The sequence below is a fragment of the Carcharodon carcharias genome, chromosome 15 (genome assembly GCF_017639515.1).
Source record: "Carcharodon carcharias isolate sCarCar2 chromosome 15, sCarCar2.pri, whole genome shotgun sequence".
NCBI classification, from domain to species: domain Eukaryota; kingdom Metazoa; phylum Chordata; class Chondrichthyes; order Lamniformes; family Lamnidae; genus Carcharodon; species Carcharodon carcharias.
Genome location: NC_054481.1, coordinates 28,937,812 through 28,953,117, shown reverse-complemented (window position 1 = coordinate 28,953,117; position 15,306 = coordinate 28,937,812). Strand labels below are relative to the sequence as shown.

Genomic DNA, 15,306 nt, shown 5'->3' with positions numbered 1-15,306 from the left:
AGTCACACCAATCTCTCATTGAGGTAGATTCTGCTGCCTGCTGGCAATGGGTGAGAAAAACAGACACACATGAGCAAATACACACGTGACAGACACACACATATATACAGCAAATGGGACAGTGACACACACAGACCCAGAGTGACAGAGACACACATGCCAACAAAATTTTGATGTGCCCTCCCCTGGCAGTAATCACCACATGGGGGTCTGAATCAGAGTCAGTCTGAATGTTCCTTCAGGGTACTGCACCTGGCCTGCTGTCCTCATACTTTTCCTCCTTATAATGGTCCACCACAATGTCAGTCTCCACAGAAATCAGCTTCTTCTTGTCAAACTCCCGTAGGTGTAGGAGAGTCAGTTCGTCAAACTGGTCATAGCAAAAAAGAACCTACCAGAAGCAAACAGGGAGAGCAGGGGTTAGTTTAAAACCTGTCCACAAACTGTGGCATGTAAGCACAGAGATGAAATATAAAATGAAGCTCGATCCTCTGGCTGATTCAGTGAATAAAGCCATACAGTGAGCTAATGATCCATATGGATTGCAAAAATTCCCTGATCACTCCCTGGATTAGGTGGGAGGCTGGGGGGTATCATTGACTTAAACCTATCAAGGGATTGGAGAGGAGCAGAGGCATGAGTAAAGAAAATCATGCAGGTCCACACTCCTGACTGTTGCGTTGAGAACCCCACTTGTAGCTTAATTAATGGGGGCACAGTGGGTGAGGATAACGTGTGAGCCTCTGCTCGAGGTGAGCACAGGTTTTCTATTTGACTTATGTTCTATTCTATTGGTGCAGCTGAACAGAATCTCAGTGTTGATGGAAAACTCAATTAGTAAAATTGCTAGAAATCCAATACAGTACGCAACATTCCCTCCTTTGGGCACAGTAAGGGAGACAGTAAAGGGTAACAATTTGGAAACACTTCCTACTCTTCCTCACCTCCATTTCCTTCTTCTTCATGGCTTCGAAGTACGGTGAATATTCTGCCAGGTGACGGTTTGGGGCACACAGGTAATAAATATTCCGACTGCCTGCTTTCATCCTGCTGCCATACTCCGCTAGACTGGTCACTTGACCCGCTGGCAGCACAGACGATTCAAATCTCAACAGTTTTCCAATATCCTCCTAAACACACAAGGCAGTCAGTTAAAAGTAGCAGCTCAGCTTCAATCAGCATAAAAGACATCCTCAATGGCCTCGTTCATCATTTAGCTCAGCAACTCCATTGCACAGCCGGACTGCAGGGTGCAGAACTGAATCACACAGGGCAGGGGACTCCAGCTTGAAGTCCTGGTCTGTGTTTTGTTAGCCAACGTGATCTCAAACAGCAGCTTAGGCACTTGAATGGGCCTCTGTACCCTGAACTGAGTTGGGTCCTGCACCTTGCAGCTATGCAGTGTCCGAGTGGGCAGAGGGTCTGGATCTGTAAAACCAGCACAGGAGACTATTCCATCCACCTTGTCTGCAATAGCTCTTTGTTAGAGCGATCCAAAACTAATTGCAACCCACAACACCCCTCTTTCCTCACTGCACAGTATCTCCCTGCTTCAAATATTTATTCAATTTTCCAATAAAATGGTCACTGCCCCAAACACTCCCTGTGGCAAACATTCCATGCTCCAATAATTGTGTAAAGAAATTTCCCCTAATAATAGAAAAGCAGAATATTTTTAAAAACTTGTAAATGCTGATGTTCAGTGGGATCACTAGCATGCTAGTACAGGAAGCAACTGGGAAGGCAAATGGCATGTTGGCCTTTGTTGCAAGGGGATTGGAGTGCAAGAATAAGGAAGTCCTGCTACAACTGTATAGTGCTTTGGTGAGGTCATACCAGGAGTACTGTATGCAGTTTGGTTTCCATATCCAAGAATACACTTGCATTGGAAGCGATGCAGTGAAGGCTCAGAACTGATGGAGAAGCTGAGTACACTGGGCCATAGTGTCTGGAGTTGAGAAGAATGTGAAGTGATCTCATTGAAATATGCAAGATTCTGAAGGGGCTTGACAGGAGGACACTGGGAAGTTGTATTCCCTGGCTGGGGGAATTTAGAACCGGGGTCGGGGGCACAGCCTCAGGATAAGGGATTGATCATTTCGGACTGAGGTGAGGAGAAATTTCTTCAGTCAAAGGGTTGTGAATCTTTGGAATTCTCCATCCTAGAGGGTTCTGTATGCTCCATCATTGAACATATTTAAGGCTGGGATAGACAAGTTTTTAGTCTCAGGGAAACAAGGGATATGGGGATTGGGCAGGGAAGAGGAGTTGAGGCAGAAGGTCAGCCATGATTGCTTTAAATGGCAGAGCAGATTCAAGGGGCTGTATGGTCTATTCCTGTATGTTACATTCTTAACCCCTCTCCTCATTTTCTCTGATAAGTATTAATTATTCACTAACTAGAGAAACCAGCCTTCCCCTGTTCACTCTGTCAAAACTCTTCATTTTAAAAATCTCAATTTAATTTTTCCTTCACCATCTCTGTTCCAGTGGAAACAGTTGCAGTATTTCAAGCCCCTTCTCAGAATTACAGTTACCAGTCCTTGGTGTCAACCTGAGTCTATGGTGTACACTTTCCATGGAGTTAAAGCCCTTTCTAAAACTGAGCCCAAAATAGCAGTCCTCTAATTGTAACCTCATTAATATTTTGTCCAAATTTATCATTTCATAGAATCTTACAGCACTGACAGTGACCGTGTGGTCCATTGTGCCTGTGCCAGCACACAAAGCGCTCTCAATTAGTCCCACTCCCCCTCTTTTTGCCTCATGGTCTGAAAACATTTCCTTTTCACATATTTATTCAATTCTTTATTGAAAGTTATAAATCTATCACCATTCTTTCAGGCTGTGCATTCCAGATTTTAACTCTCTTTTTACACCTTTAGCACCACACCCCAATTACAAAAATCCAAAACCCATTGGCCTTCTTTTCCCGTAAACTAGCTGCACTTGCACAGTGAATTGGGAATTTAAATCATCAGGTCCCTGTGCTCATCCACATCTTTCAGCATCTTTCCACTGAGTGTCCTTTTTTTCTCTTCTTGCAGTTAACCACTCTCTGCCCAACCCATGAGCTTGTGTGTCTTCCCTGAAGACTTTTATAGCCCTTCTCGCAGATAAATTCTGTAATTCCATGTAAACAGTGAATTTTGAGATTTCAATCCCTGCATCCAAGTGCAAATCATCCATACACATGGAGAGTGCACGCTGCTCAGGGAGGGAGGAAGGGCTGAAAAATTGCAGAAAATCATACACATCCCTGCCCCGCATAGAACCAAATCAGGAATTTCACACATTTCGTTAGTCTTTAAATCAAGATCCCAAACCAGCAAACCTTCACATCCTGCTCAGCAGTCGTCACAATCCCCTCACGTATGAACAATCCGTAATCCTCATAAAACTTGATGAACTTCTCCGGCTCTTTTTTCCCTTGGTCCAGGAAGAATTTGATCAGGCGTTGCTGCAGAACATCTCGCAGCTTCCTGCAGGCAGCAACAAAGATCTGTGAGTCACAGGGGAACGTCAGACCAGGAAGGGAAAGGGTTACAGCAGCCCTGGCAGGACAGTGGCCCAGGATGTTCACTGAACTGTTGCCCCTCCCGGGTAAATGTACTGGCCAGTGTGATACTGAACCATGCAGTAAAGGTACGTCTCGAGTCTGACCTCCAGCCTGGGATGATTTAGCTGAACCCAGCAGGGGGCAGCAGTGAGAGTTCTACAATGACATTTGAGTTGTGCCAGCTGATGGTTGTAACCGATACTTAATCTTTCCTGCTGCAAAGTGCATGGCAGGATATCCACTGGGAACAGCACACGTAAAAGGCTTAGTTAGCTGTGATGGCCTTCCCTCTCGCATCTCTCCACCAATGAGTCTCAAAACCAGAATTGTAAGTTGGGCAGGGGACTGGAAGAACATCGATATCTGCAGAACTGTCAAAATCTTAAACCGAAGATACTGGTGCAAAAGCCAGTCCTATGACTTTTGGCCTAAAAAACCATAGATTGATATAATTTCTTTAGTATTGTTGGTTTTTACTTTATTCCATTGCAACTGTCTTTATTGTTTTTCACTTGGGCTCAAATCAAGCATGTCAACCCCTTGAAAAGTTAACCCTTGTAAAAGTCGACCTCATGGCTTTTGGCTTAAACAAAATTGGTCACAAAAATTCTACTTTTACACAAGTGTGTGTGTATATAAATGATACTGTGGAGTGAGTAACAGACTGGAATCCACTCAAGGGATTCACAGGTTTATACACAGATAATCAGAACCCTAGAATTAGCCACTTCAGCCTACTTGTTCTGCAGCCCATATACTTCCTCCACCACAGGGGCACAGTGGCAGCGGTGTGTACCATCTACAAGATGCACTGCAGCAACTCACTAAGGGTCCTTTGACAGCGCCATCCAAAACCGTGATCACTACCACCGTGATCACTACCACTACACTTTGGATCACCATTACCTGCAAGTTCCCCTCCAAGCCACACACTGTCCTGACTTGGAAAGATATCACTGTTCCTTCACCGTTGCTAAGTTAAAATCCTGGAACTCCCTGCCCAAAAGCACTGTGGGTGTACCTACACCACATGGACTGCTATGGTTCAAGGAGGAAGCTCACCACCACCTTCTCAAGGGCAATTAGGGATAGGCCTTGCCAGCAACACACACATACTATGATTGAATAAAAAGTTACAGGCTGGAATCTAATAGAGTTGAGGGTTTTTTAAAAATTCATTTCTGGGTTGTGGGAGTCGTTGAGTCATCCAGCATTTGTTGCCCATCCCTAATTGCCCTTGAGAGTTTTCCAGAATTTTGACCCAGTGACAGATATCCTAGAGTGAGTTACAGCCTGAAATCTAATTAAGGGGTTCAGTTGGATTATTATTTGAACAGATACCTGGTAGAAAGTGACTGATTGGAATCTAACTGAGGGATCTGGGGGAGTTGGCTTATATATAGAACAACAGATTCCCGGGAGATTTCCTGTAATCTAACTGAGGGATTTGGGGTTTCAGTCACTCAGCACCTGACTTCAGTCTCACGTTTTAACCCTGCATACCTGATGAGCACACTCTCCTGCAGTAGCTCTCTACTGAGGTTCAATGGGATATCTTCACTGTCAACAACACCTGCAACAAGCACAAAAGCAGAGGAAGTGGTATGAAGGACATATTTAGTATTATTGATCATCAGACAACACTGAATGGAGTCTAAGTTTAATCGCTGCAGTTGGGGCCTGTAGACTGTGTGGTTTACGCTGCTCAGTCACTGTAAAATGCTCTGGACTTTTCATTTATTGGTTTTAGGCCACAGGTTGGCACCAGGATTATTAAAAGTGCTAAGCAAGGAGAGTGGGGAAATCTGGTGCGTGGAATTTTCAGAAGGGAGGAAAAATCATCACTGGCTGTGACACTAAGAGAAAAAAAATTCAATTGGTACTCTGGGCCCCGGGGCGGGGTAAGCCACCCCAGTGCGGGACCCGGGGCGGGGTAAACCACCCCAGTGCGGGCCCCGGGGTGGGGTAAACCACCCCAGTGCGGGCCCTGGGATGGACGAAAGCCCCTGGAGGCCCAGAATTTATACACATTTCAGGAATCCATGTCCCGCTGTGATTCTTCTGGTACAATAGCTACCAAAACTCGCTCTCCAAGACAGACACATGGAGGCCTGACTTGCAGTACTGGAGGCTTAGCCTTGAGACGATAAAGGTAGAAAACACAATGGTTGCTTAAGGGAGAAAGAGGCAGACAGACCCGAGCAGGTTATACGGTTACCCTGACTGAAATAAACAGCAGTTGAAACACTGACTCCAATAAGGGACTAACACGGAGTCAGATATACGATGCTCACCGCGCAGAAATCGGAGCCACTTCGGTAGGATGTCGCTGGCTTTAGTTTGAATCAACACTTTCCGACTGTACAATGCCACACTGGACCCCATCTCTCTGCTCACGTCGAACATACTCGGCTTCTACAGGGCCAAAAGGGAAGAAAAATATCTCAGAGTAAAAGATTCACACCGTGACCCCCGATTCAGCATGACCCTGACTCGCCCCACCACCGCACCCGCTGCTTCCTCCCCTATGCCACCTGACTCCAGACACTGCTCCCCCAGCCACCCCCACTACCTCTCTCTGGGGGCCAGGTAACATCCCCCCCCCAACCCCGAGACACTGAACATTGGCCCTTCCCGACCTTGGACGCCACTCCTCCTGCCACCGCTGACCATGTGAGGGGCTGGGGACTGGGTAAACCCTCAGTGTGGGGCCTGGGATAGACCCTCCCACACTCCCAACTTCATACAGTGTCCTCAGACCCCTGATCCTGGACACCACTTACCCCAGAACCTCAACTTCGCACTAAGATAAAAGCAAAATACTGTGGATGCTGGAAATCTGAAACAAGAACAAAAAATGCTGGCAAAATCTCACCAGGTCTAGCAGCAACTGTGGAGAGTGAAACAGAGTTAATATTTCAAGTCTGTATGATCCTTCTTCATACAGACTCGAAACGTTAACTGTTTCTCTCTCCACAGATGCTGCTAGACCTGCTGAGATTTTCCAGCATTTTCTGTTTTTGCCCCAGCTTCGCACACTGCACTCAGCCCCCCTTCCCCCAGACACATCTCCACCCCAACTCCCCCCCACCTTCCACATCCAACCCTGGATACCATTTCCCCACCCCTGACAGAGAACACCACTCCCATGCCCCTGACTCTGAACACTGCCCTCATCTCCAGACACTGGACGCCACACCCCCACCCTGGTCTGACTTCTTCACATCAATTTACTTGGGGTAGTGGAAATCTGCCATGATTATTATTCCATGTTATTTTTACCATAAATAAGCCCATTATCCAGGCTGACACTCCAGTGCAGTACAGAGGGATTGCTGCACCGTCGGAGGTACATAAGATCCCACAGCACAATTGAAAGAGGGGGAGGAATTTTCCCCAGTGTTCTAGGCAATATTTATCCTCAACCACCATCGTTTATTATCTGGTCATCATCACATTGCTGTTTGTGGGAGCTTGCTGTGAGTAAATTGGCTGCTATGTTTTCAACATTACAACAGTGATTACACTTCAGAAACACTCACTTTAGAAAGTACTTTATTAGCTGTAGACTACTTTGGAATGTCCTGAGGCTCTGTAAGGCACTACATAAATAGAAGTCTTTCTTTTTTCCCTTCTACGTTTCCAATAAACACAAAGGTGCTGTAATAAACAGGAGCCTTTCTTGGCTAACCAGCTCTGTAACAGTGAAGGGTTGCAGACTGCAAGAGGTCTTTGTTACAGGCTAGTGTAGAAGTGAAGTTGTCCTAACTCTGACCAACAACACTCACCATGTCTGGTACATAGAAGATGCTGCGAATGTTGAGTGGGGCATCAGTTCGATAATGAAGGATGTATCGTGGTTTGTCATAAGCCTTTGCGACGTAGCGGTAAAATTCTTCATGTTGCCACTCGCTGATCTCCTTTGGATCCATCATCCACAGAGCCTGAATGAAAAACCAACTCTCCCTTAAATTAGTCCACCAAGTAAATCTGTCAGTCAGGCTGACCCTCCTGAAATAGATTCCACACACTGCACCCTCCAAATTAACCCCACCAATTACTCACTGATACCAACCCATTAGCCAATCTCACCCATTGACACTGGAACTAATGGTTTCAGCCTCAATGTAACTGCCACCTTTTAACTCAGTCCCAGCATCCAATATCTTCAATAGCACAAGTCTGCTTCAAAAATCCTCACTGTTTGCAGCTGCTCAGTCTCCTTTCTATTCCAATGTGGTAGAGTGTCATTGTCACCTACTCACCTGGAGCGTGTTCAATCGGCGTCCATTCAAGTAGATTGGAAAACTGACAAAGTTGCTGTATTTGTTCACCACCTCTGGAATACAAACCAAGTGCAGAGTTAAACCTGTTCACCAGGTTGAACCACAGTTAGGTAGCTGTCATTGTAACATAAGCAAGAATTCATTCACCACTTTCCTGTCCTTGTGATCACAATTCGCTCACAAGTTCCCTGGTTAGTCCATCCAGATGTTGGCTAGTGACAGGATCACACTCAACTGCAATACCCCCACGAGAGAATATCATAGAAACTTAGAATGCAGGAGGCCATTCTGCCCCTCATGCCTGTGCTGGATCTTTGAAAGAGTTGTCATGTTCAGTCCCACATCTCTCCTTTTTATCTGTAACCCTGTAAGTTTGTCACCCTCAAATGACTTTTCAAATGACTTAAGAAATTGGCTTCCGTCATCTTTTCAAGTTGATCGTTCGACATTCTGACAACTCTCAAGGTTCTCCGGCAATGATTTTAAAACTATGACCTCCGGTTATTGACCCACTCACCACAAAACCTCTCATTTTGAAATTCTCTATTAGATCACCTCTTAACCTTGTTATAGCCTAACAAGCTCTGTCTAAATTTACTCAAAGAACAGCCAAATGTGCAAATTACCCATGCAACGTCCAGGAAGTGCAACAAGGAGAGAGATATGGTAGCAGAAATTACACCAGGTCTGACTGCAAACAGCAGCTTTGGAGCTCAACACATTTACCTGCTGAGGTCTTGATTCACTACTCACCTCGAACCCGATCTTCACTTGCAAACTCTTTGCAATCTTCCTTCAAGTGGATGACGATTTTTGTTCCTGACCTCACCCCAGTGGCTTCAGCAATTTCATACATCCCAGAGCTGGAGACACAAAAGTCTGACAGTCAACAACACAGCATCATTACAAACCTCTCAACAATGCCCCTCAAGGCCCCCCTCCTACATTCCCCTTGCAGCTATCCTCCCACAAACTCCTCACAGGGCCCTCCTTTGACACTTGTCGCACTGCCCCAAGAGCAGACCCCTACACACCCTCTGCAACCACCCCCCACTCCTCACCACTAGAGACCAACGCTTGGACCCACTTAAGAGATATCCATCACTAATACTCCCTCGAAGATCAGAATCCAAATCCTGGAACTCCCTCCCTAAAAGCGCTGGTCTGTGATTGTACCTAACCCACACTGACTGTAGCAGTTCAAGTTTGTGGCAGCTCACCACAGCCTTCTCAAGGACAATTCAGAAAGGGTAATAAATGCTGATATTGTCAGCAATGCTCGTGCCCTGTGAATGAATGAATTTACTCTGTGCCCCCAATGCGCCAGTTTCTTTCCCGGCTCTAGATGGCCCCATTGTATAAACTGTGGAGGTGGGAGAGTGCAGTGTTCTCACCCGTCAGAAGTCCATTTATATGCTGTGCTGCTACTCTCTGCAACCTGTGAATACACCTCCACTTTATCAGCCACCATGAACACAGAGTAGAATCCAACCCCAAACTGCCCGATGATCCCAGTGCCAGCCTCTGTCCGGCTCTGCAAAGCCTCCAGGAAAGCCTAGCACCAAGGAAACAAAACAGAATCTTTCATTTAAAAGGCAAAGGAAGAAATCAAGCAAATACATTCAAAACGTCATACCTAGAATCAAACAGACAAGCATAGCAATAACATTTACAAGAGGCATACCTTAAAGAATGAAACAGCACAAAAAGGAGGCCATTTGGCCCATCGTGCTTGCACTGGGTCTTTGAAAGAGCTTAATTAGTCCCACTCCCCTGCTCTTTTCCTGTAGACCTGTTATTCCGTTTCAAGTAAATATCCAATTTCCTCTTGAATGTTATTATAGAATCACTGCCATTTTAGGTAGTGCATGCCAGATCATAACAACATGCTACATAAACAAAGTGTCCTCATTGCCCTTATCGAATGTATAATACAAAATATGGTACAGAATAAATTCAATTCCAGTGGAAAGAAGCACAAGCTGAGGAACTCATCAGCCTGTCATGAGGTGGTTTACTATATGGAAGTTACAATGTGATGGCCAAAAGCTCAGTCATGACTAGAAAGGCCTCAGATTCAATTAATGGGCTCTGCTCATGCAGCTGCTCTGAGTAGCAGGGAGAGCGGCTAAACTGCCTCTTAAGTTCTGGGGCCTGGACAGTTGTGGGGGGGGCAGCCTGGATTCCTGTTTCCGGTCACTACACACTTAGGCAATGCTTGTGAGGCAAGACTAGGGCAGAAAGTAAAATCTCCAAGACTGAATAGCAGACACAGTCTGCCAAGCTTGCGTGTGGCCAACTGGGTATGGTTGCAGAGGTCAGCTGGAATAATCCCCAGAGGTGGGGGGCGGGGGGAAGAGAATACCAGGGAGGAGGGGGAACAGGAGGAAGGAGATAAGCAATGGTGTGTCAGAGAGAAATGAAAAAAAAACCAATTCTAGGATTTTCCAACCTTAGATCCAGAACGTGCGATAGTTCCCAGATTCAGAACGAGTTCTTCCCTGGTCATCCCTATACCAGTATCCTGTGAGGAAATATATTAACAGCACTGTTAAAACCAGGGGCTTGGGGTCAGAGTTACTTGTTTTAGGATTATTCTGTATTAGGAACTGTGTTATACAGAATCCATTAACAAAGACTGAGTGCTACAGTCTCATTCCCCATCACAGAAAATAGTTTCTCCATATCAACACTATCCAATCCTTTTAACAATTTAAACACCTCGATTAGATCACTCCTCAACCTTCTAAACCATGTCCTGATAATTTAGCCCTTTTAGCCGCTGGTACAATTTTGGTGAATCGGCATTGCACGTTCTCCAAGGCTAACATCTCCTTCAATAATAATAGAAAATACTCAAAAGGCCTGGCAGCATCTGTGGAGAGAGAAAAACAGAGTTAACATTTCAGGTCAATGACATTTCATTAGAATTAGTCGTCAGAACTAAAAGTCCATTGACCTGAAACATTAACTCTGTTTCTTTCTCTACTGATGTTGCCAAACTTACGAAGCATGTCCAGCATTTTCTGATTTATTTTAGATTCCACAATATTTTGCTTTCCTACTGATACATTTTTCCTAAGGTTGGGTGCCCAGAGCTGAAAGCTGTACTTCAGTTGGGGGTCTCAAACTAAAGCATTATTTTAATTAAGAGAAAGCAGTGAGTGTCCTTACTTGGATCGTTAGGGTTCCCTTCTCCGTATCACTCTGCAAGTGAAGTTCCAGTGGCCCCTGGTCCTGAGCGTTGCTTAGCAATTTGTGACGGAGCTTTTCAAGGGCATCACTTCCATTGGATATCAGCTCACGAATAAATACCTAAGAAAAATTAACCAATTATGCTGAGGCAATGCACTGAGACCCACAACAGGCCTGAGACCAGAGACAATCTAAAATTACAGCAATAAAACCAACCAGGCATGGTTTGTTACTGATTTTTTTAAATATAAGTTATGAAACAATGGAAAATTTTAATTTATTACCTCCTTCTCAGAGTACAAAGACCGGGCAACAATATCCAGAAGCTTTTTCGTCTCTGCTTGAAACTCATACTTGGTAAAAGATCCTGCAAAAAAAAAGGGCAATACTTATAAAAAAAAAAAACGGACAGCAAATGGATTACAAGTATAAGTGGATTTGTTCTTCTTAAGCAGAGGTTAAAGGGAGATTAATGGAGATGGTCAAAATGATGAGAGATTTTAATGGAGTAAATAAGGAGAAACTGTTACTGTGAGGCAGATTGGTAATGGGAGGACACAGGTTTTAGGTAACTGAAAAAATAACAGGGGCAGGGGAAAACAAAGGATTTTAAACATAGTGAATGGTGATCTGGATTGTGCTGCCTGAAAAGGTGATGGAAGCAGATTCAATAGTAACTTTCAAATGGAATTTTCTTTCTCTATCATGGGATTTGGGTGTCACTGGCAAAACCCAGCATTTGTTGCTCATCCCTAATTGCTCCAAAGAAGGTGGTGGTGAGCTGCCTTCTTGAACTGTTGCAATCCACCTGGCGCTGCTGCACCCACAGTGTTGCTAGGGAGGGAGTTCCAGGATTTTGACCCAATGACAGTGAAGGAATGGTGATATAGTTCCAAATCAGGATTGTGTGCGGCATGGAGGGGAACTTGCAGATGGTGGTATTCCCATGCACCTGCTGCCCTTCACTTTTTAGGTGGCAGAGGTCATGGGTTTGGAAAGTGCTGTTGAAGGACTTGATGAGCTGCTGCAGTGCAACTTGTACATGGTATACATGGCTGTCACTGTACGTCAGTGGTGGAGGGAATGAATGTTGAAGGTGGTGGATGGGTTGCCAATCAAGCAGGCTGTTTTGTCCTGGATAGTGCCGAGCTTCTTGAGTGTTGTTACAACTGCGCTTATCGAGGCAAATAGAGAGTATTTCATCACGCTCTTCACTTGTGCTTTGTAGATAGTGGACAGACTTTGTACAGTCAGGAGGGGAGTTACTTGCCCCAGAATTCCCAGTGTCTGACCTGCTCTTGTAGCCACAGTATTGATATGGCTGGTTCAGTTCAGCTTCTGGTCATTGGTAACCCCAGGAAGTTGAGAGTGGGCGATTCAGTGATGGTTATGCCGTTAAATGTCAAGGGGAGATGCTCAGATTCTCTCTTGTTGGAGATGGTCATTGTTTGGCACTTGTATGGCATGAATCTTACTTGCCACTTATCAGCTCAAACCTGAATATTGTCCAGGTCTTGCTGCATGTTGGCACATACTGCTTCAGTATCTGAAGAGTTACGAATAATGAACATTGTGCAATCATCAGTGAACATCCCCACTTCTGACCTTATGATGAAAGGAAAGCCATTGATTAAGCAACTGAAGATGCTTGAGCCTAGGACGCTACCCCAAGGAACTCCTGCAGCGGTGTCCTGGGACTGAGATGATTACTTGAATTACTTGGGTAAATGCTTGAAAAGTAAAAGTTTACAGGACTATAGAGAGAGAGAGAAGCAGAGTGAGGCTAATTGGATAGCTCAACCTAAGATTCAGTACAAGCACAATGACCCAAATGGCCACCTCCTCTGCCGAACAACTCTAGAAAATGACTTTATAAGCCACGAAGACAAACTGGTATGCTTTGTAACTCCGAGGAGATGTCTGCTCCACCAACCTTCCACATTCTCAGAGTCAGTGATGATGTTATGTAATGACTCTTCCTCCTGACTCTGTGCTGTCTGGGTGCTGTAAGAGCGCCAGGAGAAAGAAGTCGTGGTGGTGACACGGGCCTGGTGGTGATTCAAAAAGACGGAACAACGGAGCCTGGAAGTTTCTCTCTCTATATAAAAAGATGACCAGGGACAAGATGTCAGCAAAAAAAAAGGAAACCTCCATTACATTTCCCTGTTACAGAGGGAACAAATTCTAACTGATTTCTCCTCCCCTCAGTCTGATCGCTTAGCTCCTCAATCAAGGCTGCAGCACGCTAGGTTTAAGATTAAGTAATTCTGCCTCATCCAATCTCTTACAAATCTCAGTTCAAATAATTAACGTTATCAATGCCCATTTTTCTCTCCCTATTCCTGCACAGCCCTCACATCTTCCCATGTCCTCCACCACCCCCCACCTGCCCACCAGCCCCCCACCACCTCACCTCCCCCACCCCCCATCACCTCCCCTCCCCCAACCACCTCCCCCCCCCGACCCCAACCTCTCCTCCGCCCCCCCCCCACCACCCCAACCTCTCCTCCCCCCCCACCTCTCCCCCCCCCCCCACCTCTCCTCCCCCCCCCCACCACCCCAACCTCTCCTCCCCCCCCCCCACCACCCCAACCTCTCCTCCCCCCCCCCCCCACCACCCCAACCTCTCCTCCCCCCCCCCCCACCACCCCAACCTCTCCTCCCCCCCCCCCCACCACCCCAACCTCTCCTCCCCCCCCCCCCACCACCCCAACCTCTCCTCCCCCCCCCCACCACCCCAACCTCTCCTCCCACCCCACCTCCCACCCCCCCAACCTCTCCTCCCACCCCCCCAACCTCTCCTCCCACCCCACCTCCCACCCCCCCCTCACCTCCCACCACCCCCCCCACCTCCCACCACCCCCCCCACCCCCCCCTCACCTCCCACCACCCCCCCCACCCCCTCTCCCCCCGCCCCCCCCCACCTCCCCCCGCCCCCCACCCCCACCTCCCCCACCCCCACCTCCACCCTCTCCTCCCCGTGCCCTCTCACCCGGTGCTGCGCTGTACCCCAGTCCCCGGCTGGAAGCCCAGGACCGGGTCCGGGTTCGAGGCAGCGCCCGGAGGGCAGAGAAGCCTCGATATGTGCCAATCAGCGCCATGACCGTCGCGCCTGTGACATCAGAGCGGGCGGGGCCCTCCCTGGGCCGGAGGCGCGGCCCTGGCTGCCCCGCTTCCCGCCTGATTGCAAGTGGAAAGCAGAGAGAGTAAAACCAAAAATAAACCATCACCTTCATTCTAACGGGAAGGAAAATTTAATTTAATCGGAGTAGAGAGCCCTGCGTACGCATTTTATAAATTAAATTTTTTATTTTCAATATTTTAAAATCCTAAAACATTTCTTCCAAGGTTCGACTCACCTAAAGGAAAAATAAGCTGTGTCTCAGATGAACTGGTTGTTCACAGTAAATCCTGAAGGTCACTGAGCTACACGTCCTCTTTTTATATAGTTTTAATGGCAAAACTGTCATTACTTTTGAAAGGCGAATTCAGGGGATTTGAACAAACCACTCAATTATATAGATAAAAAAACAAAGGTAAAGGTTAGAAAAGCAGTAACTGGTATTTTAAGCTTGGTCACAGTCAATACTTTTTAGACTTTGTTGAACAATTAAAACATTTTTAAAAATTCCATCTCAAACTTTTCAAATTACATTTTTAAAATTCTTTTTGGAAAGTAGTCATTGAAGTCAGACTTGCACGTATATAGTTCCTTTCACAACTTCAGGATTACCCAAAACGTTTTACAGCCAATTAACTACTTTTGAAGTGGCATAAATTCACTGTTTAATCTAGGAAACACAGCAATCAATTTATGCACAGCAAGATCTCACATCACCTATGAGATAATGACCAACATGCATCTCTCTACAAACACAAGTCATATGGAATACTCCCCACTTACCTGGGTGAGTGCAGCTCCAACAATACTCAAGAAGCTCAACACCATAAAGGACAATGCAGCCTGCTTGATCAGCACCTCATCCCATCCACCACTTTAAACATTCACTTCTTCCACCACCGATTCACTATAGCAGCAGTGTTACCATCTACAAGATGCACTACAGCAATTGACCAAGCCTCCTTCGACAGCACCTTCCAAATGTGCAAACTCTACCACCTAGAAGGACAAGGCAGCAGACACATGGGAATAACACTACCATCAGCATCCCCCAAGATACACACCATTCTTGCTTGGAAGTATATTGCCATTCCTGCACTGTTACTTGGTCAAAATCCTGGAACTCCCTAACGGCACTGTGAGTG

General features: G+C 46.2%; 1 protein-coding gene across 1 annotated transcript in view; it reads right to left on the bottom strand.

Annotated features, from left to right (window-relative positions):
- trap1 (TNF receptor-associated protein 1) overlaps positions 1 to 14,163 on the bottom strand; it is a 37,533-nt gene extending 23,370 nt beyond the window's left edge. The window contains exons 1-14 of the mRNA XM_041206826.1: positions 14,033 to 14,163; positions 12,974 to 13,138; positions 11,325 to 11,407; positions 11,020 to 11,160; positions 10,298 to 10,369; positions 9,240 to 9,400; positions 8,599 to 8,708; positions 7,825 to 7,898; positions 7,348 to 7,503; positions 5,854 to 5,974; positions 5,063 to 5,132; positions 3,335 to 3,482; positions 945 to 1,130; positions 253 to 391 (exon numbers count right to left, since the gene is read on the bottom strand). Coding sequence (XP_041062760.1) covers positions 253 to 391; positions 945 to 1,130; positions 3,335 to 3,482; positions 5,063 to 5,132; positions 5,854 to 5,974; positions 7,348 to 7,503; positions 7,825 to 7,898; positions 8,599 to 8,708; positions 9,240 to 9,400; positions 10,298 to 10,369; positions 11,020 to 11,160; positions 11,325 to 11,407; positions 12,974 to 13,138; positions 14,033 to 14,141 — 1,735 coding nt within the window. The 5' untranslated portion in view covers positions 14,142 to 14,163. The remainder of the gene's footprint in view (positions 1 to 252; positions 392 to 944; positions 1,131 to 3,334; positions 3,483 to 5,062; positions 5,133 to 5,853; positions 5,975 to 7,347; positions 7,504 to 7,824; positions 7,899 to 8,598; positions 8,709 to 9,239; positions 9,401 to 10,297; positions 10,370 to 11,019; positions 11,161 to 11,324; positions 11,408 to 12,973; positions 13,139 to 14,032) is intronic.
- Between the last annotated feature and the right edge of the window lie 1,143 nt (positions 14,164 to 15,306).